The sequence below is a fragment of the Ceratotherium simum genome, chromosome 17 (assembly GCF_057802395.1).
Source record: "Ceratotherium simum simum isolate JZ-2026a chromosome 17, ASM5780239v1, whole genome shotgun sequence".
Taxonomy (NCBI): Eukaryota; Metazoa; Chordata; class Mammalia; order Perissodactyla; family Rhinocerotidae; genus Ceratotherium; species Ceratotherium simum.
The window spans coordinates 15,098,826-15,125,934 of NC_141916.1; the positions used below are offsets into that span (position 1 = coordinate 15,098,826).

Below are 27,109 nucleotides of genomic sequence, written 5' to 3' on the forward strand. Positions count from 1 at the left end.
CCCCTTCTGCCCAGCTGCCTCTGGAAAGAACTCGGGAAGCTGGGCAGGAAACTTGAGAAGGGGGTTCTTCCCCAAGCCTGCTCTTAATTGCTGCAGGAAGAGAAATAGGGGTCGGATAGGTGGGAGGACTAACTTCCAGGGTACAAGAAGGAAGGATGGCCCCGGGTTCGCGTTTCTTATGCAGGAAAAGATACAACCACCTGGCAGGGCTGCCCTGCAGCTGCAAGACCGAGCTCTAAGGCCCATCCAGCTGTTGACTGTGCTGTGCGTGCCATCTGCTGGACAAAATGGGGAACTGCACCCTGGCACTTGGCCCATGAAAGAGCGGGTGTGGTGTTGTGTGGATGCTCCTTGCCTGCCCTCCCAGCCTCAGTGATTCCCAAGCTTCAGGACTGTCCCCTCCTCCAGCTGTCAGGAGACCACCACCCCCATTCCGACATGTTAGCAAAGACAGATTGAGAACACGGTGGCTATTAAGGAAGAGGCCCTTGCTGCGAACTGGAAAGGTCATCTCCCGTTGTCCTAGACACCAGTGGCCCAGGGTAAAAGACAGAAGCCGAGCATTGGTGAAGAAGCTTCCTCAGGCCCCACAGCCAGTCCCCTCCTGCCCACTGCTTTTGATTTTTCCAGGTGGGGGAGGGGGAGGGGAGGCAGGCAGGCAAGATTCGCCCCACCATGCTGAAGAAGCAGTGTGATGGAGAGAGAAAAGAACCTTGGGAGTGTACAATCTCACTTCTGCTGTCCCTACTATGTGCCCTCGGGAACGACCTCACCTCTCTGGGCCTCAGCTTGCCCACCTCTCTATGTAATAGGGAGAACACTGCACCAGGGTTTTATCGAGCTTAAAAGAGACAGTGTACATGAAGATGCCCAGTGGACTTCCACCCAGTGAACACCAAACACGGCCAGGCCTGGTCTCCCTTCTTTATTGATCTCTGGCTATAGCAGGTTTCGGGGAGACCAAGGGCAGGGGTGAGTCACATGCGTCTCTGCCCCACTCGCAGTGGGGTAGGAGGGACAAGTGTCGGGGGGCAGGTCTAAGAGACCGTGGAATGGACTTCACACGCACAGGGCCCACTGTACAAATGCATGGTTGTATTTACAACAAAGGAGGAGGGCAGTCAGCTGGACTTGGGCCTTTCTTGGGACAAGGCGGGGCGACAGGAGCTTGAGGAGAGGAAGGGGCTTGGGCCTGGCTGGGCTCTCTTCAGAGGACATGACAGCGGCAGCCCTAAGCCCCTCCTCATCTGCCTTGCATCCCCCACTCCCCACTTGTCCCAGGGGAGGGCCCTCTTGGTGCCTGCAGCTGGGCCAGTGCTAGGAGGGGAGGGACCCTCTGTGTTGGCAATGCAGGATTACTGCATTATACCTCACCCTCCCCACCACCCTGGACCCAACCCAGCTGGTCTCTCCTGCCTGTGCTCTAAGAAGCATCCTGAAGGTGCTTTGCTGGGGAGACCTCAAAGCATTTTACAGACATTGGTCGGATGGCAGCCTCCCAGCCACAGGGGAAAGGAAGGAGGCCAAGGGCTCAGGACTCAGCCAGGGCGGCTGACAAGCCCCAGGGGCCTGGACCAGTCCCAAGTTCTCAGGGACCCCAGGAAAGGCCTCCTCTCAGCCCCTGGTCCCAATGGCTCCTCTCTTCCCCCAGTCACCTTTTCAGAGTGGGAGAGAGGGAAGACTGCAGGGGCTCAGGCTGGGGATGGGGCTGAAGCAGTGCAAATCTGGGGTAAAGATGTCCCCCCCATTCCCAGGACCTAGAAAGGTACCCTGAAGGAGCCCACTCCCCTCCCCACACATAGGGCTCTGAAAACCCCCAGCTTTCCATCCTATTCCAGCCCCTCCCAGGGGAGGAAAAGGGGGACCCAGATCTGCCAGCTAAGATCTGGGTGGGGGACTGAGGGAACCCCCAAAATGTATTGCTTAGAAACTTGGAGGCAAAAGGGATGGGGGAGGGCCCGGGGGCTGGCATCTCTGACCCTCCCCTCAGGCCCTGGGAAGCCTCCAGGAAGCTTCCCCCACCCAGCCAGCCATCTGGCCATGGGGGGAGTCCAGAGGCAGGGGGATGGGCACAGTGACCACTGGGAGCCTGAAGTTCCCCAGTTTGCTGCCGGGAGATTACAGTGCACCCCAGTGGGTGTCGGGTGGGGAGGGGCCCTTCCCCCAACCCCACAATCTCTGGCATTTGGCCTTCGGGTGGGTTGTCTCTTCCGCGACCTCTGTGCTCCCTTGGAGCAGATGGGGGAGCCAGTCCCGATGGATGGTGCTGATGATACTGAACACTCTGGACTCAGTGAGGACCTGGGGAAGGAGGGAGAAGCCTCAGAGCTCTGATCTTTGCCTTTATCTCCAGCCTGACTCACCTTCTCCAAGTCCCACTGGATCCCCACTCAGTCCCACATATTGTTGTGCAAAAATGCCCTGCAGGAGGGCACCCAGCCAAGGGTGTGAGTGGCGGCTGCAATCGAAGTCACGCCCCACGGACCTCACAGAGCCTTGTGCCCTGGCTGGTTCCTTTGCTGGAACCCTCCCAAAGGTGTTACACAGGCCCTTTGCTCAGGCTCCACCCTGTTCTGAGGAGCTACCTCCTTTCCTCCTGCAGGGGCTGGGTGAGGAGAGGTGGAAGGATTTCCCTGCCTCCCACTCACGCCCCAGCTCAGTTCTGTGTGTTCACTTCCATTTTCCTGCCTGGGAAGAGGGAGGGAGAACCTGACTCTTCAAAGAAGCCATGTCGGACACCCAGCTCTTCCTATCTCCTGCAGAACCTCCAGACCCTCCCGCTGCACCAGACAGGCTCACCTGGGCCAGCCCCAGGCTAGTCCAGATTCCCATTCTGGTTATGTTCATCTTCGGCAGGGGAGGGCGGGGCCTCTTCCTCACAGGGGCACAGCTCGTCAATGGACATCTGGTTGGTGATGCCTGCAGAGGGGCAGGAAGGAAGTTGGGAGCCAGACCAAGTCTTTTTCCCTCAGAATCCAAGGAGCATGTGGAGAAAAGTCAGAGTCTCCTGCATCCTCCTGCCTTCCTGCTGAGCTACATTCAACCCCCGCCCACCTGGGGAACGCCTCTCCAGCCATGCCTAAAACCCACAACCCTCGACGCCCACACAAAGGAAGAGATTTCCAGTCAGGGCCGCCAAGTTACCCAAATCTACAGGGGCACCATTTACATACCACAATGTGCATGGGGTCCCTGGGGTTGTGGTATATGGCTGTCCCTATCCTCTCTCCAGTCCCCATTCTAGAACAGTCCGGGCCACTCAGCTAGTCAGTCCTTCCTGTGCTGTAACTTTAGTCTGATTCCATTCCCAACTCCCAAGGAGTCAAAGGGTTGTTCCAGGGACTTAAGGAAATGGACCTGCTACTGCTCCATTAGCCACCCGCCCCGCAAGGCCTCATCCCCCACAATGGCACCCACCACTTGCTGCCCGTTCCTTCCATTTCTGCTTGTTCTCCTGAATGTATTTGGTCCAGGTGGAGCGGAAGCTGACCACGTCAGGGTTGGGGTCTCCCACTTCCACATCCAGAGAAGGCTGCCGCCACTGGAAGCTAGAAGCAGGACCCCCCGAACTCCAGAGGTGAGACCCAGCCCACACCAGAACCACCTTCACAGCCCCCAGAGTGGAGGGAATGGAAGATCAGGAGGAGGCTTAGGGACCCCCCCAAGTCCCTCTCCCCCCAATTTCACCCCTCCCTCTCCACACCTTCCCTCCTACTAGAAGGAGTCCAACTTCCCTCCCCCAGAACCAGGAGCCCTGGCTCCCCCCGCCACCCTCACCTCGGCTGGTTTTTAGACTTGGAGTCCTCATCCGCCAGGGGCTGAACGCTCTTCTCGGCCACATCCGTCAGCACAGAGAACGTGGGCTCCACAATGAAGTCGATGAATCCTGCAGTGAGGGTGTAACACAGTGGGGATCTCTCACGGGAGGGTTGGGCAAAGGCTACGGCTGGCGTGGCTGTGACGCCTGGCTGTGTGCAAAACAGGGCAACCTGGGGCTGAAAGTTCCCAGTGGGGGCAGCCTTGGGGATGATGTCTTTGTGACCCCAGAGAACTCCCCACCAGCGAACCCCGCTGGCCTCCCACCCCAGGACTCCATGCTCTACCCAGCAGGCGTGCCTCTACAGCAGGGCGGTTTTGAGGGATGGGGACTTGGTGCAGGCCTGGCCCAGGCCCAGACAGCATCCTTGCCAATCCCCTCCTCCCTGCGGGAAAGGACTCACCAATCTGGGACTGTGCCACGAGAGTGGAAGTGCGGTCACACAATGGGGAAAAGGGCAGGCCCAGCTCTGCCTCCTTGTCACCCTGGGGGAGAAGACAGGGCGGGAAAGCTGGAGAGGATACCTCAGACTACCAGATGGGGTGCAGCTGGGGGCGCAGGGGGTGGCTGTGGAAGAAGAGGAATTTCTGAGCCTTCAACCTGGAAATGGGTGAGATGCAAATGGAATACAACTGTTGGCAAATATCGTTAAGCTTTTAGGATAATGATATGGTGGCCCACAGGTTCCGGATCAGGTCAGAAGCTGCAGTAGCTGAATGAAGATCTGGAGTGGGAGCAGGGAGCTTGGAGAACTAGGGGAGAGAAGGCCCCACAGGCAGGGCTGGGCAAAGACGCCCCACTACCTGGCGGAAGAACTCCTCCATGAGGGCCTTGGTCCAGCGGCTGTGAACTGACCACTGCTTGGTTGGGTGGCTGATGTCAGCAGCATGCAGCAGTAGAGACAGTGCCTTGGACTTGTCAATCCTGGTCGGGGCAGAGGAAGGGAGACTGATCTTTTAGGAAAAGGAAACCTGGACCATTCCTAACTTCCCATCACATGCCCTCTTGCAGATCCTTTCAAGTGACTTCAAACCCCCTCAGAGGCTACACACACACATTTATATATGTATAGGGAGCAGCCCAGGCTCTTAGAATCAGAGGGCCAGGGGTTCGAATCCCCACTCTACCTATCACACACTAGCTGTGTAACACAGAACAAGTCACTTAAAATTTCTGTATTTCATTTTTCTCAACCCTAAGTGGAAATAATAACAGAATCTGCCACATAGAGTTGTTCTGAGAATTAAATGACATACAATATGTAAGGATTTAGAAGAGTGTCTGGCACATAATGAGTGCTCAGTAGATGTTACCTATAATTATTATTATTGTAATTATTATTATTATTCCCCAACAATGACACGCCTGGCACTGTATACTCTCCCACACAGACACCAGACATTAACACACACCTTCAGGCCACACACACTGTCCGTTCTTTCTTACACACATTTGTATACTCCTGCCCACTTTTAAGCAACATTAGATGTAATTATGGGATTTCTGCTGTGCTTTGTTTCTTTAACCTCACAGGACTCTCTCCATAGCCCTGTTAGAGGAGGAACTGGCAGCAAGCTGTTGTGGGGGGAGGCATATCATTTTCACATTTCACAGGTAAGGAGAAAGGCTGAAGGGTTTTCCCGACGTTCCAGAGCAAGCCTGTCCTGAAGCTGCAGTGAGAAGGCCCATCTCAGACTCGCAGCCCCAAGTGCTCTCCAGCAGACCAGCCGCCTGGGCTGGATGTAAGCCCAGGGCCGTGTGCACGCACGTCACACACACACACATACACACATACACACACACACACACACAGAGATCCAGCCAGATATCTGGAGCCAGGAGAGCTTCTACATCAGGTAAAGACTTGGCACACCAATTCCCCACATGTGTGCCCCCCAATTCACACACCCCTCACTCTGGCTGAGCCCCAGCCACACCCCCCAGATGCCACCTCTCCAGCTGCTGCAAGGCCGTCTTCATGGACTTCACTTGCTGGAAATGGCAGGACATGTCTGTAGCCAACACCATCTCGATGACCAGGGCCCGCAGCTCTCTGAATGGACAGAAGCAGAGGAGGGATCAGCCCCAACAGCCCTGCAAGGCAGGAGGTCCGGGAAATGAGGAGAGAGGGCTAGGGCCAGGGGCCTCTTAGGGATGCCCACTCCTGGCTTCTGCTCACACGAACTCATCCTTGGTGAGGTTGATGAAAATGTTCATCTCGTCGTCCTGCATCATCCGGAAAACAGAGCTGATGTGGTGATTCTCCAGCACCGAGCGGTCATTGTACAGGATGGCACACTCCGACCTACAAGTCAAAGGTCACCATGCTCAGCCCCCGATGAATGGGGACTCTGGCCACCTCCCCCACCTCCACGAGGCCCCTCCTGCGCCTGCCACGTCCCCACCCTCACTTGGTCTGGATGTGGAAGCTGTTGGTGGTGCCTGTGTGCTCGTAGTCGTGGATGGCTGCAGCAAAGATGATGGCCAAGAGCTCGATCTCTGACAGGCAGTGCTGGAGAAAGAGACAGAGGATGAGAGGGGGCTGACCCCTGCCGGTCACTCCCTGGAGACCTCCACAAGCAGGCTAGACCACTCCGCCCATCCCTGCCATCTTCAAGGCCAGCTCTTGGGCTAATGCAGCCAGGATTATCAGCTCCTGGGATGGCCAAAGACCCTCCTCCTTCCCAACCCACAATATTCCCACTGCACCCAGCGCACATCCCCAGCATTGCCCATGAAGTTATGGTCCACCCGGGAATTCTCTAGAGTGAGTAAGTCCAACCTGACTCTGTAAAGACCTTGGGGATGCCAAAAGAGAGGAACCAAAGAGAGAAAAAGGGAAAAAGGAATATAGTCTAGACTTCCCAGTTCTGCAGCTATGAGACCTGGAATCACAGCAGAGTGATCCCAGGCCACCTACCACCATCCCCGTGCGGAGCAGGAAGCAATGGACTGTCTGGGTAACGTCAGCTGCGTGGATCTGGTTGTGGTAAGGGTTCTTGTACTTCCCATAGCCCGTCTCCAAGGCATCCAGGAAAGTCATCAAAAACACAGTGGGAATCTGCAGTAGGAGGGAGGAAATTGAGATACATGGAGGATCTGCAGGAATGGAGGCCTGAGATCAGCAATGCCACCTTTCTTTAGAAGGCAGCATGGCACGGGGAGAGCGCCCGGCTCTCTGGTCAGGTGAACCTGGGCTCCCATCCTGGCTCTCCCACCTACTGGCTGTGTGACCTTGGGCAAGTCACGTGCCTCCTTGTGCCTCAGATACTTAATTGCAGAATGTAGATAATACCACCTACCTTGAATTTAATGAGATAAATACAAGCCACTTAGTAAGTGCTCTCTAAAGAGTAGCTATACTTATTATCATTTCCCTGGAGATTTTTAAGAAAAGGAAAGAAAGCGTCCCTCCTACCTTCCAACCACTCCACCCCATCCCCAATCCAATACCATGGAGAGGGGCTCAGAAGCAGGGGAAAGAAGGTGATGACCTGGAGAGGACCCTTCCAGATGTGGACCACCCCCTCCTCTGAGAAACCGTCCCCAGCTCCCTCTCACCACACACACACACACACACACACACACACACACACACACACACACAAACACGAACACCAGGGGCCAGAGCTCTGTCCAGCAACTCTCAACTCTCTCTCTGTCTCTGCATATGCCCTTGGGGTATGTCTGCCTCCTTCAAAGGCTCAAGGCTCCCAGAGGGCAGGGCTGGTGTCTGCACCTGTCCCTGGATCTCCTGAGGCTGGGAGGAGAGCAGGGTTCAGGACTTGAAGAAGCTTCTGCAGAGATGACCAATAGCGACGAGACATGGAAGATGCACCACTAGTCAGTCAGACCCTAACATCCCCCACCCCCACCCCTGGAGGGCTGTGCCCCAAATTCAGGGAATTTTAAAGGACTGTTTCCATGACAACTGCCCTTGCTTTTGTGTTGCCATGGCGTCCCTGGAGGGAAGGGAAAGGAAGGGGAGGAGCAGGGGAGGGGCTGGGTGCCCAAGAAGGGATATGGAGCTTCAGAAGGGTGGCTCCTACTGGGGTCTCTACCCTGAGAGAACACTAAAGCAACAGCGCCCGCCCCCCTCCCTTGGAGCAAGGCAGACTGGGGCTGGGCCAAACCCAACCTGATGCCCTTACTCTTGGGGTCCCCCAAACCCAGTCCTTCCAGGTAGGGAAGCAGAGTTTAGGAGAAGCTGGTGTCTGGAGTATGTCTGAGAACCAGTTTGGAGAAACAAGAGCTGGGGAAAGCCTTAGGAAAAAGAGGAACTGCTGTTCTCTGTCTTGAAGAGGGCAGGATGGGAAGGAAGAAAATGAAACTGCAGAAGGACAGGCCTCAGGAAGGCACTGAAGAAAATCCCAACTGAGCAGCTCAGGAAAGTTCTAGAAGTCTCTTGGGAGCTGTTGTAAAAGGAGGAGTCAAGGGTGGAGGAAAGGCTCCCACACATGGACAGTCTGCTGTAGTGAAGTGGAGGCAGAAGATGGCTGGATGACCTTCCAGAACCCTCTGCGAGGGGCCCCTCCACCTGGACTCCTTTGACTCCCCCCATGGCCCCACAGACACACACGTTTTCCTCGGCTCTAACATCTTCTCCACCCCCGCCTAAGTGCTGACCAAAAATCCCCACGGCCACTCTTCAACCCCCTTACCCTCTGCTCTCAAGTGCGGTTTTTCCACATGGAAGTGATTTTTTCCAGCCCCTATTCCCAAAAGACACTCCCTCCCACCACAGGATCTGGAGAGGACTTGAATCCCATAGTCCTCCTGGCCAGCCAAGCTGAAGACCAATGGAGTCCACACCCCCTCCCCCCTCACACAGCCCTACCCAGCCTGAACAAGAGCCAGGGGAGGATGTGGCCAACTGCATCCCCTCCCTCCCCTCCCTCCTCCCCCTCCTCCCCCACCCCCAGGAAACAATTGGAGAGACTCCCATCCCACAGGGCCCTGATTGACAGCATCTGGACTGGAGGCCTCAGGAACTGAAACAGGGAGGTAAACTTTGAGCCAGCCCAGAGAGGACAAGTTAGGGGGAAAGGCAACCGAGAGAGCAGAATCCCAGGCTAGACGGTGGCAGATCTAGAATCTTCCTCTAGAGAGCAATAAATGAAGTCAGAGGCTGGGACTACAGCAAGTGAAAGAAAGGTTAGACTGGGGCGGGCATGGGAGACATCCCTGACAGTGAGACTGAGTGAGGGATCCTACGGAATCTGCCTTGGGGAATCTTCCAGAACAGGAGGGATGGGAGTGGAGAACCCTGCCCAGAGGCAGGGGTAGGAGGCTGCCCAACCTTAAAGCGGCTGATGAGGTTATGCCGAGTCAGCAACTCAAAAACAATGGTCCTCAGCGCGTGGTCATCTGCTGCTCGGTTCAAGGAAAAGACATCAAAGCACCAGAGGTCCAGGTTCTGCGGAGAAACAATGGACTAGGCAGGGAGACTCCCAAGGGGAGCTTCCCAGCAGCAGCAAGGATTGTAGTTAGACTTCAAGGAGGACTTCCCAATGATTACAGGGACTTGGGAAGCAGGAAAACAAAGAAGTGGTGAAAGGGGCCTCTTCCATCCCAGATACCTCTCAATATGGGAGAGACGAGAAGTCAGGAGTTTGCCTCTGGAGCGGGCAAAAGTTGTTTTGAGGAACATGGAAATGACAGTTAAATGGGAAGGCAAAAATCACCCCATAAAGAGTCTGAAAGTCCCAATGACTATCCCCGCCCCGCACCCCCCCCCCCCCCCGCCCCAGCCTTCTTCTCTTTCCTGAAAACGCAGGGCTCACCTTGAGACAGTTGAGGACCGCAGTGGAGTAGGTGGGGCCCACAGAGGTGTATGTTCTCCGGAACATCCTGAGGGCGAATGATGAAAAGAGGCCCAGGTATGAAGGTCTAGGGAGTGGGGTCTGATCGAGTGGGGCTGTGGGCATGTGGGGCCATACTGCTGGTGGCACGGTGGGGTCCTGGAAGACCAGGGAGGCTGGGAAAAAGGACACCACCAGAGGCAGAGGGAGGCTGAGCTGGGCGAGCCTCACCGTTCCACGAAGATCCCAGCCTGCACAGCGTGCACGATGCTCCGGAACTTGGGCTTCTCCTCTGCCCGGCGGCCTTTGGCCCGGGCCTGCTGGGTGAAGGTGGAGGCCAGCCAGTCCCGCACCTCCGAAGGCACAGCATCCGACCGCAGCTCCTGCAGCTCATCCTCCGTGTCCAGGATTTGCCTGCGGCCCCAGAGGGGGAGTCACAGAGGAAAGACAGCAGGCGCTTCCCCAGCCTAGATACCTGGGCCCAGCCACACCCCACGCCTCAGTAGCTCTCAGGCCAGGTCTCTCCCTTGTCTGACCCTCCTTTCCTTTCTCTCATTGTGTCTTTTTATTTCTGTTTCTCTGTCTGATGTCTCCAATAATGAAACAGGTCACTGTGTGAGGCAGTGAGCATCCCAACCCTGGAAGTGTTCAAGCAGACAATGGAATGGATAGCGCCTGTCAGGGATGCTACAGACCAGCACCACCAATAAAATGCAAGCCGCATGTAAGTGATTTTAAATTTTCTACTAGCCGTGCTAAAAAGGTAAAAAGGAACAGGTGAAATTCATTGTAATGATAAATTTCCTTTAACCTAATACACCCCAAATATTATCATTCAACGTGGACTCAATATAAAATATATTAATGAGATATTTTACATTCTTTTTTCTAAGTCTGAAATCCAGTGTGTATTTTACACACACATACACGTCCCAAGCCACACTGGCCACATTTCAAGTGCTCAATAGCCACACGTGACCAGTGGCTCCCATACTGGGCAGCGCAGTTCTAGAGGGATCCCACACTGCAAGAAGGTTGGGACTAGATGAGCTTTAAGGTCCTTTCTGGCTCTGAGACAGTCCTCTCTCCTTGATATCTGTGTTTGTCTCTATCTCTGCAACTCCCTGTGTGTTCCTCCGCCTCTATCTCTGCTGGTATTTCTACCGAAAGCTCTTTCTATCTGCCCTCGCACTCTTCCTGCTCTGGCCCTGTCACAGTCTCCATCTCCGGCTTTCTGTCTGTCGCTGGATCACTGTGTCTGTCTGGTATCTCTCCCGTCTGTGTCCAGGTCTCTCCTCGCGGCCCAGCGTCACCATCTCACCGCGTCTCATCTATATAGACGGCCTCCAGCAGGGAAGCTGTGTACTCCAGGTTTTTCTTCAGCTCCTCAATGTTGACCTCCCCGTTCTCCAGCTGCTTCACCATGTAGCGCAGCCTGTGGGGGGAGGTGGGGACAGACGTCCTGCTCAGGTGCTGCTGCCTTGTCATGAGAACAGGATACCCCCTAACGGGGTGCATTTTACAGAAAGAGCCTCAGTCTTCCAGAAATCGTTAACCTTTCTAACAGTAAGCATAATAGCAGCTAATATTTTCCATGCTGTTGCCACTGCCTATATTAAGTTCATCTACCCCCGAAGTCGAATCCCAGGCTTTTCCTGATTCTCCCTCTCCACCCACCTCTGACCTCTCAATATCCTCCTTGAGTCAGTGTTTCCTGAAAACTCTCCTTTAGACTGCCAGGGCCCAGCAGAATTAGGCAGGTGCAAGCCCCCAGGGTGATGTTTTGGGGATGATCTTGTTCATAGTCTGAATAACCAAGAGCTGAAACTGCTTATTCCCCCCATGAGGGAGGGCTTCAGGTTCACAGCAATCAAAAGAGCCCCCAAGACTCTTTCATTATGTCTCTTGGTCATGGCGGGGAGAGGGGTACATGTCCACAGCCCCTCTGCCCTGGCAGGGATGGCAAAGACACAGAACAAAGACCAATCTGAATGCTTTCGCCTGGCCTCACTCCATCCAGGCAGAGCTAATGGATTATGATTCCAGAATCCATCAACCAGGACAAAGCAGGGTTAACCCCTGCCTCCTCAGTGCAGGTGCTGCACCAGAGAGAACCTCCGGCAAAGGGTGACTGTACCCTTCCCATGCCTTGCCCGCAGCAGCTGCCCCCAGAGCCCAGTGGGGAGGGGTTTCACTTCCTGGATGCTTTGCCTGAAGGGACAGCCCTTATATTTTGCACTCATGAATTCTGGGGGTCAGTGATTAACTGGGAGGCTTCTCAGAAGTCTGGCGAGTCCAGCCCCGGCAGTCACAAAGCAAACAAAGCCCTCTGACTTCAGATGGTGATTTTAAAGAAAGCGATAACATTCCCCTACACTCCTTCCCCCAGCCCCACTCCACCCCACCTAAAACCAAGATGAGGGTGAAATGGTGGCCATCACAATTTCCCACTGAGAGGGGCTTCAGAAACCCAAGGTCACCCTATGAGTCAGGGAAGAGAAGAAAATGAGTCAGGGACCAGAGGCTGAAATTAGCATCAGTTCCCAGGGATGCCGGGGGAGGGAGAACAGTGGCATTCCTGAACAGAAGCAGCAGCTCTGAATCCCGGGGTCTCAGCAGCTTTGGAATAGGGGTACCCAAAATAGCCAGCCCCAGGAAGCATCCCAGGCCAACTCTCACCTCAGGGGCCGGCAGCCCTGGCCAAAAACATGTCTGAATGGAAATGGGGCAGAAGGCAAAGGGGCGAAATGGGAGGGGAGAGAAGTTGGAGGGTGACAGTGCAGCCTCCTCAGTGGGCTATCTTCAAATCCCACTTCTATGTGGAAACAGCGGGTTGTTTAACAAGAAACAGTACCATCTCAGGAAAGGTCAGCCTAGCTGGGGCTTCATTAGGGAGGGGAAATAGAGGCTAGACAAGAGAAAAGGCTTCCTAGGCAATGAACTAGAAAGGGGTACGGTACAGAGCCAGCATCTCCCAGAGTGCCGATCCAGAGATCGCAGACTGAAGAGGTACGCTCTGCCTTTGGGGCCCAGGCACAGCAGGGGCTTCCTTCTCTGGTCAGTCCTCATGGCCAGGGGGACACACAACCCAGGCGGAAAGAAGGGCCTCTGATCCCATCTCTCCCCCGGATTCCCATCCCAGCCCTAATCTTCTGCTTTGGTCAGCCCTCTTTAAAACACAAAACTCTGCCCCTAGGGGTCAATGCGTGCCATCAAATTTCTTCCAATTTCTTTCTCCATCCACCTCTTGAAACACACATCCCAGCACAGGCTCCCAAAGTGAACAGCCAAGCCCACGGGTGCTCATTTGCATGAATTCGCATAATCGCTAACAATGCTGTCAGCTCTACATTTTAAAAAGCGCTTTCTTCTATATTATCTCATTTTATCTTCACAATAGGCCTAGAGAGAGGGATGGAGGCAGGAAGGAATTGCTGTCCCTATTTCCAATGCAGAACCAAGGCTCCCAGGCGCATCTGGGAGGCGGGTATCCTAGGTTCAAATGGATCACTTCCTGGCTCTGAGCCCTTGGGCAAGTCACTAATTCAATCAGTATCTATCAAAAGGTGGCCTGTGGACACTGACATCAGAATCGCCTGGGATACTTGTGAAAAATTTAGATTCTAGGCCCCACTGCACACCTATTGAACTAGAATTTCTGAGGCTATCGTCTAGGGATCCGCATGGTTAACCATCCTAGATGATTCTCATGCACACTAAAGTTTGAGGACGTTTATTTTAGAGGCTCAATTCCTTCATCTGTAAAATAGTGAGGATGATAATAAACCACATGTGAAGGGCTGTTAACAAGAGGATTAAATGAAATAATGTATACAAAGGCCTGGCACATACAAATGCAATGGTCTCTGTAAATGTGAATTAACTGACGAGCATCATGTTGGCCCCATAGGCTCACACCTCACTCCCTTCAAATCCAACGAGCATTTGCTTCTCTCTCCCAAGTCTGGGTGGAGAAGAGTGACTTTAGTTTGGACAGAGGCTGGTAATCAGGAAGCCCCCTAACAGTGGAAGTGGGAGAATGATAATGGCCGTGATCTCTCCTTTAGGATTACAAACCTCATTTGAGCCTCACAATCACCCTATAAAGGAGGTTAAGTGACTTGTCCAAGGTCACACAACTTTTCAATCTTAGTCAGGACAGCAAGCCTACAACTCACACTACTAGAGCCTAACTGTGCCCCCAAACACCAAAGATGTTGGGGCAGAGGGAGCTCAGTCACATAATGAGCTTGGAGAGAGCCTGGAACCCACTCCATCATAGCGTCTTCAGTCCATCATCCATCCTTCATGAAGCGTCGGTGTCTGTCGGCCCATAGCAGACTGTGAGTGTCTTGATGGCACTGACAGTGGCTTGTTGATCCTGGCTGCAGTACTCAGAGCACACAGTAAGTGCTTGGTAAATGTCCATTAAATAAATAAAAGGGAAAGGGGGCAGATTAATCAGGTGAGGGGCTATCTGCCAGAGCCCACAATTGAGATCTCTGAGCCACAGTTTCTCTCTAACGGAGAATCTGGGGAGGAGAGGTCATAAACACCCCTCCCTCCAGGTTCCTCCTGCCTCCAGCTCTACATGTTGTCCGAGAGCTCTTCTATAGCTCTTGCTGAAATCTGAACCCAGCATGATCCAGGCACCAGAAGGTGGGGGGAAGAGGGAAAGAAAAACTGAAGAATAAATTTGACAAATGGGAGTCCAAGAAGCGGACCTGGACTTGGGCAGCTGGAAGGATCCAGGTGCTAAGCTTCACCCTCCTGAAGTTACGTAACTCCCCCACACTGCATTTTCTGGCCTGGCAGGGGCCTCTCTGATTCTAAAATTCTTTGGAGTTAGGATCTCCTCAGACCCACCCAAAGTCCTCACCTCACCAATCTTCTGCAGGAAGTCCTACTTCCCCGCTCACAGCAGTTTTAATCCAACCCCTCTGGTTCAGTCCTCTAGAGAAGCCGGCACGGCGTGGGAATGGTCCCTTTCCCTGCAGGACCGGACGCTCACTCCTGTCTAGTCCTCATCCAGACATAAGGAAAACTGGAAACTTCCCCAACAGTCCTTCCACCTCTACCTCTAGCCTTGTTTCACCATCACCACTTCTTCCTCCTTTACCTTCAGTCCCTGCACCCGGGAAGAGCCTCAGATCCTGAGCCCTGAGGGGTCAGGCCCTGTCTCCCTACTTTAGGCAGCCAGCCGGAAGAGAAGGCTCCGGGCTGTGATAACCCCAACACTCCAGAAGAGCTCAGCTTCTCAGTCGGCACTAGTTCATTTCTTTGAATTACCACACAGCTGATGATCGGGCTGCCACTCCTTCTGGCACCCACATGCCCATAAAGATCACTGAGGACAGGGCAGCCTCAAGCCAAGCAGCTGAGAGTTGGGAGAAGAATCCTATTTCCCTTTTGGGTTCTTAAGACCAGATGAGATTTCAGAAGCATGTGAGGTCCCAAGGATGCTGGGGCTCAGGAAGGAAAGAAAGGGAGAAACACTGCTAAGCCTCTTCCCATAGTCAAGAGGAAGCAATAAAAAGGAAAAGGAGATGGATGCGGGAGGAGAATAAGGTGAAGGGCAAGACAGATGGAGTAAAAGGTGGAGAAGCTGACACATGCGCACACACAACGTTGGGGACTGCCAAGTCTTGATCCCGCCCCCCCACCAAACTACAATTGATAGACCCAGAGCAACCTGTGCTCCTCCTCCCCCTCCCTTCCTCATCCCTGCCGCCTACCTGAGGATGGGGCCCTGAAGGTGGCTCCTCTGCACAGGAACAGGGTTTGCCATGACAGAGTTTGCTACTTTAGAGTATCAAAATGCTGCCCCTGGGGCCCTGGGGGCCCCTGAGGGGACTGACTCCCTCTTGGGCCCCTGACTTCCTGCTAGGTCTCAGCAGATCTGAGCAACTGACCAGAGAGAACTTTCAGGAGGGGAACGGAAGGGGCCTGGCTGGAGGAAGAAGGGAGTGATGAGGCAGAGACCCAGCCCACAGCAAGGGGGTGAGAGGTCTCGGGAAAAGTTTCACATCTGAATCAGACTGAAAACAAGAATCTGTTCTCAGAAGAATCCCAGAAAGGACAGAAATAGCACAGTCCAGCCCCTTGCTCTGAGGAGGTGGGGCTGCTCTGTGGGGAGAAGGGGTTAGCAGCAGGCTGAAGGGTGCAGGGCCAGGGAACCATCCCGAATCTGTCCTGGAGAGGAAATCTGCCGCAGGGGGAAGGGAGGAAGGGGCCCTGCCAGAGCCTCCCAGGGGCTAAGGCAGATTCAGCTCCCTCCAAGGGTCTTTCTCAGGGGCCATTCTTCAAAATGAGCTTTAACCCACCTGAGAGAATGGAAGGAAGACTGAAGAGAATGAGACTGCTGGGGAGGGGCTTGCTGAAGCTAGAGATCAGAGGATCCTTGCCAGAGACCCTCTCAACAGGGAGGGAAGCCCCCTCTCCCTCCCCCCCCTGCAAGCAGTGAATGACAATCAGGAGGCTTTGCTCATAGAAACCAAGAGGTCCGGCAAGTTACTTTACCACTCCCAGCCCAGTTTTCTCATCTGTAAAAATGGGGGTTGGGGGATAACTGTGCATTAACTGGAGAAAGATCAATCCAGCCCAGAGGGAGAACAAAGGTGACGGGATGGCCCAGGAGGCGCCTGGGGACCGGCCCCCTCTTCCGCCGCCGGGCTTCGCTCTCGCTCAGGTCGGGGAGGCAAGAAGCGGCCTCTGCGGCGCGAAGTGGACGTGCGCACACAGCCCCAGCACGCCTCCGGATTGGCTGTGAGATGACGTCACCCGGCCAAGTGCACTGGGGCCACGATTGGTCAGCTGAGGGGCTGGGCGGGGCTGAGGAGAGCCGGGGAGATGCCCAAAGCATGCAGCGAGGCGATTTCCGCGCGGCTACACTCTGCTTAATCTGGGGTCTAGGGCTGGGGTAATGTGGAAATGAGCACAGGGGACTTGTGGGGTGAGTGTGACGGGAGAAAGGGTAAAGAGAAGAAACAGGCCAAGAGCCAGGATTTTATGATGGGAAGTCCCCCCGCAAAAGCAGGGAGAAATTAAAATACCTTGTCACTGTGCCAAAGCCTTGAAGGATTATAAACAAATGAAGTTTAGAAACCTGCTGTTCCTCAGCTGCGCTGAGGACTGGGACGAGTGGAAGTGGGCTTCAACAGCAACGAGAGGCATGGAGGTTAGATATCTACAAGTTGTTTTCTAGTGAACTCCTGGGAGCAATCAAGCAGGGCTGTTGCAGATTTTGGAAGAAAGGAAACCCGCCCTTTCTGTGTCCACCTCGCTCTCTCTGTGCCCCCAACACACACACACACACACAAGCTGGTTAGTGTTTTCAGCAAGAAAGGACCAAACCCAGAGTCAGAGACCCAGAACTGCCACCCAGGGGATGAGGGACAGGTCATTTGATCTGTTCTATGGACATGCATGCTTGGAGGGATGGGGGTGGGGGTGGGGGCAAGGGGGCCAGCTGCACACAGCTTGGAACACCAACAAACACCAAACCAGGCCAGCTCCCCTCCCTCACCTGACTCCAGGCCCTCTCCCCAGGCCCTGCCACCCCAGCCAAGTAGGCACTAACCTCAACCCACCTACTGAATGGTAGAGACTCCTTAGAGTAGAAAAGCTTTGGAGAGGACGTCTTGTCCATCCCTCTGCTCTCTTGCCCAGTAGAACCAAAGCTGGTTGGACAAATGACTGCTTACCACCTCACCCCACACACATACATGCTGCATCCCTCATCCCAGCCTATTAGTATTATTAACTGTTCCTAATAAGGAAGGATATTGGTCAGCCACCATCCCTTCCTAGGGGGAAAAAAAATCACACGTATCCGCTCACCCACACATATACACACACCCCATACCCTACCTCTGTCTGAGCTAGGGAGACTGTCCCCTCAGGGAGACAGGGCATTGATGTGATGACCTCAGCAAAGAGTCCAGCATGGATTCTCCTTTAGCCCTTAAATTCAGCTTAAAAACAGAAAGGAGCCCAGCATAATGCCTCCCTCCCTGACCCATCCCCAGCTTTCCCCACCTGCAATGAAGAATAGGAGTTGGGATAGGGGATGAACAAAGGACAGGAGGCTCTGCCTGTGATCAGAGAAGAAGGGTGTGAGGAAGGGGGCATGGGTGGGGGAGGGGGTGTTGGAGACGGGATTAACTGGCTGATCTCAAGGCTCCAAAACCTCAGAAACTGAAAGAACCAAGGAAATCATCTAAATCCCATAGAAAGAGGACATGAATTAAAATCAGGAGATTTTTACCTAGACTTTATCACTAGGTATGACCTTGGGCAAGACACTCTGAGCTTCAGTTTCCCTGTCTGTAAAAATGGGTGAATAATACGTGCTTCACAGAATTCTCACAGGGATCAACTGCGATCATATGAGAGCACCTTGGGAACTATGATGTGATGCATGAATGCAAAAGATTATTATTTAGTCCAACCCTTTATTTAGTTAGTTCAGCAAATGTTCATTAAAAGTCTTCCATAAACAAAGTCCCCTATACCCACCCCTGTACCCAGGACCCCTGATGTGGAAAAGCCCTGGTCTCCCAGCCACCACCACTCCAGATGTCTGGGGCTTCTCCCTGGCTCCTTATTCCACAGGGGCCAGGGAGGCAGCAGAAGCTGGGGAATATGCAGGGTATAAAACCCCAGAAACAAAGAACAACCTGATCTCCATCTGCCCCAAGTACTGCCCCTCTCCCACTCCCCGGGCTTCCCATTGCTCTATAAGCAGCCCCAGTTCTGGCAGCTGCCTGGGCACAGTGGCGGGGGTGGCTCCAGAGACAAAAATAGCCCCCCTGTGGCAGCGCTGGGGTGCCATCCTGGGAAGCGGCAGGCCTCAGGTTGACGTGGCAGCAGTAGAGATCTCTGGGCACTGGACAGAGGAGCTGGGTGGAGGGAGGGTTGGGGAAGAATGGGGCAGGGCCTGGGGAAGATGCAGGTGGTGGGGGAAGGAGGGAAACCAGGAGAGTGGAGGGAGATAAGGGAGAGGGGCAGGAGGTACTAAGGGGGTAGGGAGGGGAGGAAGGGAGATTGGAAAGGTGCTGAGAAGAAGAGGGTCTGGGAAACACTGAAGAAGGGAGGGAGGAGTTGGCTCGCACCTGTGTCTATAGGCACCTTCCCCTCTGCCTCTGGACCAGAAGCCCCTTCTAACAGGCATTCCTAGCAACAGCCCAGCCCAGCCCAGCCCAGCTCAGCTGAGAAAGGGAGAAATAGCAGCTTGAGCCTTAGCCCAGACTAATCAGAACCCAGATATCCCGGCTCCCAGCCCAGCACACAAATGTGCCACCTCTCCCTAAGGCTTCAGCCCTTGAGAAAGGAAAGAACTGGGAGGGGTGGGCAGGAAGGTCAGAGGAAGGCCAGAGAGGAGGCTCCCAGGACCCAGTCCAGAAGAACTCTTTCTCTGGCTCACATGTCCACCCTGCACTATTTAACTCTGCTCATTAACCACCTCCACATGGACCACCCCATCAGCCCTCCAAACCACATCCCAGGAGATGTTCCCAGCAGATGCCCTGCTTCCAGGAGGCCTAACAGATGTTGAAGGCGGCCTGGGATGGAAAGTGAGTTGGGAGCTTGGCAAGGGACTGACTGCAGGTGTGATGGGAGCCGCACTAGATTGTGGATCAGAGGGATTTGAGCTTGGTTCCAGCCTTGCCCCCACCTTACCAACCATCTCTGGACATCAGTTTCCTCCTCTGTAACACTTTTTGGCTCTCAGATTCAGTGCCTGGGTTGGAGGCACTAGAAAAGTAGGATGCCTGGGTCTCGATTCCCAGGTTCAAGTTCATCCTTTCTGACTGGCTCACTGCTTCAACTCAGCCCAAAACTGATGCTTAAAGGAGGAGGATGGCTTTCTTCTTTATCACAGGAAGGTCACATTCTAACCTCCACAAACTTTCCAGGAAGTTCTCCTGCATATCTATCTTCAACCCATCTTGCTACAATCAAAACAACAGCAAATTTTCTTGGCATTTCAAAGAAGAACAGAAAGGAAGAGAACAGGCAGGACCAAGAAGTCTTTGGGGTGAGTCTGGCACAATTTGATTTATTATATTTCTTTGAGATTGGAATTTCTAAAGCTACTGCTTGGTAGAGAGATGGTCAGGGTTTAGGGAGCTTGGCAACACTGTTGGCATGTCTGCTTACTCAGCCCAGGCCCCAAGAAGTTTCCAAACAAGGTGAGCATAGAGGAGAGAACTAGGAGGATGGTGCCAAGTTAGATATGCACAAGCTGATAAACAGGGGAGCAAGGAAGCCAAGGGCTAGGGATGCAAGGAAAAGCTTCCCTAGCCCCAGGTCCTGCCTGCCAGAGAATCACTAAGCCCCCCGGAAGCCAAGCTCTCTTCCCAACCTAAATGGTGCCAACACCAGCTGGCAGCCTAATCATCCCACTGCAGCTACCATAATTATTTGCAAATCTGACTTCTCATTGCAGCTGCAGAATCAACTGACCTGGGAACCTGGCTGTACCCAACTACAGCACCTGAAGCAGCCCCTGCCTAGTTCTTTTCCCTGCCCCAAGCCCCTACGCCTCTCCCTGGATACGCCCTGGCCCTTTTCCCACCAAGCCCATTTCTCCACCAAAACCCCATCACAGCTCCCTCAGTGGACGTCTGCCAGGTCAGGGATGCTGAAGTAGAATCCTAACCTGCTGTGTTCTTGCCAGACAGGGAAAAGCTCCTCAGAGGCAGCACAAGTGGAGGGGAGAGGAGCAGCTGCAGGACTGCAGATGTTAGGGACAGGGAGGCAGAGGCACTGGCTCCTGCCTGCATTAGGGACCTCCCTGCACTGATGGAGACAACTCGGTTTTCTCCTTTTCCTTCTCAGCAGCCCTCTTCTCCCTCAGTTCCCATCTTTGCCCCACTCAATATTCCCAGGATTCTCTCCCAGTGCTCTTGGACCATGAAGTCTTCCCCTCTTAGGGGACAATCTCATCATCTAACAACTTCCAGTCTCCTAGTTGTCTCTCCTGCACCCCACCTGCTGCCCTGGTTTTGTCCCTTTTTCTCTGCTGCTGTCCTGAAGAGAGTTGGAAAATAGCTACTCTGACTTCCATACCTGAGAAAATCAGCCCCCTGAGATCCAAAGGCAATTACTTGGCTTCCTCCCCAGAGGAGCTGGGAGGATGAGGTCACTGACAAGGCAAAAGAAAGGCCTTGCAGAATACAGGAGTTGAGGCTGGACTCCTAAGGCGGCCCCAAACTTGCCCTGCACCATCACCACAGCAATGTGGGGGTGGAGGGGGTGCCCCGGGGCAGGGGGAGCCCCAGGGGGTTTCTGGCTTGGCCAAGGTGAGGGAGGAGGAGTGAGCGTATAAGTCCAAGGGAATAGGGAGAGAGAGAGGAACCGGGATGAGAGAGAAGAGTGAAATAGAGCCTAGCAGAGAAAGACACACCAGAGAAAGACGGAGAAGGGACAGAGGAAAGGATGCAGGAAGAATCAAAAAAGAGGAAAGCAGAGGGAGCAGAGAAGTTGGAAACAAATTGATGATTCCTTTAAAGACTCAGAAGGAAAGATCTGTTTCAAGGTTCCCTGCCCCTCCATCCCAGCCTGATGGGAGTGGCCAAAAAAGGAGGGTAGCTGGGAGACACCCACTCACTTCACTGAGTTCGGGAACTCCCTGGGCAGGGCGCAGGTGGAAGAGGGTCTAGAGCCGTCCAGGCTTCTCTCCTACTGAGTCTCTTCTCTGGCCTTCCTGTCCCATAGCATCCCCAACCCGCTACACCGCCTCCTGGCAAAAGTGACAAATGCAACTCAAATGTGGGCTCTCCTCTCTTTTTCCAACCGCCCTCCTGGGGCTCCTGGGCAAGCAGAGTAATATTTGGATTCTAAGGGACTTTGAGATTCTCTAAAATAGGATGTGGCATACCTGGACATATCACCCCTGGGCAGAGAGACTTAACATAAATGCCAGAGGGGAATTCCTCCAGTGCTCACAGAACTCACCTACGTCAGCCCCTGGGCTCCTCACACCCACCATGTCTTAGAACTGCAATTGCTCCAGCCCATTCTAGTTTGACTACTGAGAAAAGAGATGATAAGGAGTGAGTCCTTCTCTTTTCTTTTGATCTCAGTGGCCCACATCACTTATAGGACAGCCCTCCTCCAGCCCCACCCAGCCTTCTATTCGCTAAGCTCAGACACCTGCCTCACCCCCTCCAGACAACCTTTCATCAACAAGACTCTTCCAAATCGTGTCCCAGACACCAGGACTCAACCTATTCAGTAATCCGTATTCCTGCCTCTTGAATCTTTATCTTTCTCCCCATCCGAGCCAGTGGACACCCATACATTCCCATCCCCCCGCCTCTTCACACAGCAAGCTCTCCAATGCTGAAACTCTCCTGACTTTACCATTTAAAAACCGCTTTCATAGGGATAACATCAAATGAAGAACTGAGATACAGAGAGACTACGTAGCTTTAAGATCCCACAGCTAGTGGGAACAGAACGGGAACATGAACCCAAACTCAATCTCCCAACATTCCCTAAGCTCTTCCAATCCCCACTCCTGCCTCCCTGATTCTCTCAGCCACCTACTCGGACCAGAGGTTTGTGAAGTTCTTCCTTTGGTCTGAATTTGATTTCCCTTATCTCTGCACCTCCCCTTCACCTTACTGTAGGAATTTTCCACCCTCTACCATCTGGAGATGCCTCACTCAAGACAAAGCTGATGGAGGAAATAGAGAGACGGAAGACATCTGATGGGAGAGGGGCATATAAAGCCCAGGGAGGGGAGATTCCTTTTGCCGTGGTTGGAAATAAAGGAAGAAGGCACTAACAATCATCCCTGCCAGGGCCTGGGAGAAATGATGCTCCTTTTTCTCCAGAGGTCCAGGGAATCACAGTTTATCCTGCCATCTTCGCAGCAGCTCCACAGCCATATGCAGAGAAAGGAAGAGAGCAGCATGGTTTTCAAAACTGGCAAGAGCCACAGATGAGCACTCCATGGGGCTTATACAAAATGAGGACAAAGGTGGGATAAGTCAGTGAGGCACCCAGTCCAGCCCCTCAGCTTCCTCCTGCCCAGGATGATCAGAAAATTTGAGTGTGTCATTAACACATATACAAGATCACACATGTTATCCCATTACCTACACACACACACATACACACACACATCATCTTATTCGTACATAGAACAATTTCAGGTGTTCAGGTAAGTGCATACTTCCCGACATATTTATTATCACACATGCCATTTATAAACATAAAGACAAAGAGACATCATCACGGAGCTCTGACTCCACACCCGGTCCCCAGCACACACATCAACCTTTACCCAGCCACATATGGATACATGGCAGGCATTCAGAATTTCATCCTGATACATCTCATTCATATATCCAAACAACGGTGTTTCTGCATCCTCTCTGTAACTCCTTCAGTTCCAGGCTCTGTCCTGAGGTCTCCAAACCCCACACTTTTTAAACGTCACCCTCTCAAAAAACAACATCTCCCTTTCTTCCGTCTCCATTTCCTACTCCCCGCTCTGCACGCAGGAACACACACACCACAGAATCAGAGGCAGAACTGGGCTCTGTGACATATACACGTACATTCATTAATTCATTCATTCATTCTTTCGTTTAATAGCATTTATTGAGTGCCACTTATGTTCCAGGTACCACACTAGACTCTGATGAAACAAAGATAGGGAAAAATAATCCCCTACTGGGTCCTTGCTCCAGCTCAGCTGTCATGACCTTGAACCACAGCCTAGGACATTGAGCCTAGACCTTGAGAGTTCTGAGTGTGTACCATGTGGAGAAAGGAGAAGAGAAAGGGATTGTGTCTATCCTATCCCAAAGGAAGAGGGAAGTTCTGTCTGTAAAATTCCAGGAGAAACTGAAGCAGAGAGAAGAGAGTGATGCTTGTACTATCCCAGGAGAGAGAATTCATATCTATGCTTTTCCTGTGTGTGTAACCTCCCAAAGGAAAAGATTAGGCAGAATTTTACCCATTGAGTGGGTGTAGCAAAACAAGGAACAGGGTGCCTCCTCCACGCTCCACTCCATTGATGGAATTGAACCAGATTACAAGCCCTATAGGAGCAGGGACTGTGTCCATTTTGTCTATCACTATATTCCCAGCATCCAGCATTCATCTGGCCCACAGGAGGCACTCAGTTAATAGTTGTTGAATGAATGAAAGAGCTAAGGATGGCAAACCAATCTCAGCTCATAGTTTTTCCTGATTCACAGAAGATACAGAAAACCCCTTCTACTTCTACCGACCCTCCTCACACTCCTCAAGGCCCTCTGGTCTCAGAGAAGTGTGGGCAGGCAAGTCAAATCCTTCATCTTAGGGTTAGAGATGCTGAAAATCATCCTTGTCAACCCATCATCTCAGACTGCCGCTCCCAGCCTCGCTCAGGCCTCAGCTTGTGAATCTGCTTAGTTAGGAAAATTTTCCTGCTAGGTAGAGGTGAAATCCCACAGTTAGAGACTCTCCAGATCATTTGCTCCAGATTCTGAATTTATCCTTGGCAGAGTCCTAGTGTGGGAAACAGTATTCCGGGATGCCCTTCCCACGAAGAAATTGCCCTGCAAATTATATTAGTATGGGCTTTTTAACCAGATGCAGAAACAACAGGCCTGGGTTCCCTGAAGAGAGTCTAGATGTCCTAGATTGGAAATTAAAAGTGCGGGGGTTGGGGGGGTGGAATAGGATATGTTGAGTAGGGGAATCAGGTCTTTATATATTTATAAATACATTTATTACTATATATATATATTCCATCTGCCTTCATTTCTCTTCAATGCTCAGTCCTGAGATAATCATATCCACCCCCCATTTCCAGACTAAACAACCCCTTCCCACTCAGGCCCATTTAGGGACAGGTGGTGACTGGGGTTGGTGGGTGGGGAGTGTTCTATATCCATTTAAAAGCGAGAAGGCCTTCTTTGCTCACCTCTTCAGAAATCACTCGACCCTGAGAGTTGGGGAATTTCTCTCTCCTACCCAACAAAAGTCCTAAATCCTTTTATTTCCTTAATCTGATTGTCAAAGCCTCCCCAATATTCAAACAGGGCCAAATCCAGTAAGCCATCAACCTGGGGTCTCCCTTGATATCAAGATCTTTCTCTGCTTTGAGAAAGTGAGACTGGGAATCTATTCCTGGTGATTACTAATGAGGAGATGGTACTTTTTCTGGGTAAGTTAGTACACATAGCTAGCACTCTTAAGGTCTAGATTGTAGAAGTGAGTGAAGACCAGAATAATCTAATCAATGAGACTAGTGACCCTTGTCCACCATGATCTCCTATAAGGACATCTCAGCTAGCGCACTCTGTAAGGGTAGCTGCCTCTACTCCCTTCCTTCCCTAGGTTTCAACGCCTCCTTCTGGGGATCCTCTTCTCTCACCACTGAGCACTTCTCACACTAAAGGAAGAAACAGCAATTCGCTTCCAGGAAAGACTTGATGTGGAAGATAGTGAAACAGGTAAAACCTGCTCTTTTGCAGGCCCGTTAACTGGAGTAGAGGCAAGTGGAGTATATGATGAGTATATGATGGCTATGGGGAAGCCATCCTGGGACACCTTGAATTCTCCCATTGATGGACCCTGAGGTCCCTTCTTTGCCTTTCCACCACTTCCTTACCCACCCCTCTTCCCAGCTTAGTTAACATTAACAGAGCATCATTTTCTATCAAGAATCACCCAGTGCTCCTCCCAACAAAAATCAATTCAATCCGGTTTTCCATTTCTTCATCCCAGAACTCATTCCAAGGCTGCGCTTCATAGAGCCTGGCAAATTGCATTGGCTGGAGGCAGCAGGCAAGGGGCACTGAGAAGCACATTTGGACGCCAAGCCTTGTTGCCCGCTATGCCTCGGTTCTCCCTAAGGCCTCCCTCAGCAGCTAGTGTATAAATCAGACCCACCTGCCCAATATGCAAGAGTCATCATATCGCCACAGGTGAGGTATTTAAAGAACAACACAATCATACGCATCTATCCATCTCCTACCCCCATCTCTCCCTCTGCCAAAGCCCAGAAATGGAAAGCTCCAGTGCTCACTATTGAAGATACTGGGGAGGAACTGGGATTAGGGGCTGTTTGCTGTATTTCCTCACTAAACATCTGTGGCCTCTTTCCTGGGGCCATGGGGAGATACCAGGGAGAGGTGCACCTTTCCTTGTTCTCTGATTAAGAATCAACAGACTGCGGAGATCACCCAATGGCAGCTGATTGGGAGATAAACATGGTACATGGCTTGTCTTAGACCCAATCCTCTCCTTCTCTGAGGAGCAGGAAGAAAAGTTCCTTTCCCCCCCTGGGACTGGAGTATGGGACACCTGAGTCTTTCCTTTCCCTATTTATTCCTCCCCATATGCCTTCATCCCACAACAATAAGCAAAGATGCCTAAATGTACTTGGACATCCTTGCGAGACCCTATAGCAACAAAAAGGCTTTGACAGTTACCTGGCCCCTGTCAATCTTTCTTCACCACCACCCCAGCTCCGAGGTAGGGGCTCCACACCCTCTCTTTCAGATCCCAGGTGGGGGCTCCACCCCTTCTCCAGATCCCAGGTGACTCCCCCATCATTAATATGCAGTGGGTTTCCAGGCCCCAAGAGAGATGAGCAGCTCAGGTATGGGGCACCCCCTGCCCCCACCCCATGTAGGATGCAGGAGGCAGAAACCACCAATCCCAACAGAGATACTGATGACCCACAGGTTGGCACAAGTATCCCCATGCACTAAATCTGCAGCTGTGTGCAGTCACTCTCCACACATCTCTGTGACCCATGGACACTCATGCACACATATATGATGTGTTTCACATCTGCACAACCCAGCACACGGATATGTGTGAGTCAGCCTGGCACCTCCTGAATGCTGCCCGTCCACAGCCCTGCCACACCGCACATACTGTGCCGCCTCTCTGTGCTGCGTGCCACCCGGGGGTCCACCTGCACAGACACATCGTTAGCTTTGCAACTCCTAAACCCGCTCCAACCAGCTGGCTTGCTCCGCACATGCCTTGCACATGTGGTCTGGCCACGCGTGTCAGGGCAGCTTATTTCCTCGCACCTGCTAACATGTGTGCCCAAGAGAATCCACTAGCCCGCCTCCAGCCACCACCACCCCTTTCCAGGCTCCCTAAGATCCCTTCCCCCTACTCCCCGGGCTGGGCCGGGGACTCACAGAGACCGAAGCTTAATCCACATCTTCTTGCTGGGGGCTGACTTCAGCTCCAGGGGTGACGGGCAATCCGACTCCAGCATCTCGGGAGGGCTGCGGGGGGACAGCTCCATGCTCAGCCTCTGTCTATGGAGCAGAAGGAGGAGACAGCACCGCGGCTCAGCTTCAGCCCCTAGCCCGGAGACCCGGACCCCCCATCCCAGCCCCTTCCCACCTGCGGCTGGCGTGGACCAGCCAGGCCGGTGTCTCTAGGCTCGGCCCAAGCTGGCAGAGCCGCAGGAACTGCGGCTCCTCCTCTCCCGCTGCCCAGCCGAGCTCTGGGCTCC

General features: G+C 53.0%; 1 protein-coding gene across 3 annotated transcripts; it reads right to left on the reverse strand.

Annotated features, from left to right (window-relative positions):
- Positions 1 to 910: 910 nt before the first annotated feature.
- Positions 911 to 27,109, reverse strand: PDE1B (phosphodiesterase 1B). 3 transcript variants are annotated; one of them, XM_087442274.1, is made up of 16 exons: positions 26,998 to 27,109; positions 26,787 to 26,909; positions 10,940 to 11,053; positions 9,850 to 10,032; positions 9,601 to 9,667; positions 9,117 to 9,233; positions 6,738 to 6,878; positions 6,229 to 6,329; positions 5,997 to 6,122; positions 5,769 to 5,870; positions 4,621 to 4,741; positions 4,221 to 4,302; positions 3,778 to 3,886; positions 3,418 to 3,485; positions 2,800 to 2,919; positions 911 to 2,301 (listed from the first exon to the last, which is right to left on the reverse strand). In XM_087442274.1, the coding sequence occupies exons 2-15, from the start codon at positions 26,894 to 26,896 to the stop codon at positions 2,816 to 2,818; spliced, it is 1,545 nt and encodes a 514-aa protein (XP_087298400.1). In that variant the 5' UTR covers positions 26,897 to 26,909; positions 26,998 to 27,109; the 3' UTR covers positions 911 to 2,301; positions 2,800 to 2,815. The 3 variants fall into 3 exon arrangements, with proteins under 3 accessions (XP_087298400.1, XP_004429220.1, XP_004429221.1); XM_004429163.3 differs by having other exon boundaries at positions 3,418 to 3,548; XM_004429164.3 differs by lacking the exons at positions 26,787 to 26,909; positions 26,998 to 27,109 and adding an exon at positions 15,354 to 16,047 and having other exon boundaries at positions 3,418 to 3,548.

Bases quoted from the DNA above. Each gene is read 5' to 3' on its own strand.
- PDE1B (XM_004429163.3), bottom strand. From the start codon at position 26,896: ATGGAGCTGTCCCCCCGCAGCCCTCCCGAGATGCTGGAGTCGGATTGC. The intron at 4,303-4,620 runs GTAGTGGGGCGT...CTTCTCCCCCAG, and splicing joins TGGAGGAGTTCTTCCGCCAG to GGTGACAAGGAGGCAGAGCT. The intron at 3,887-4,220 runs GTGAGTCCTTTC...CCCTCACTGCAG, and splicing joins CGTGGCACAGTCCCAGATTG to GATTCATCGACTTCATTGTG.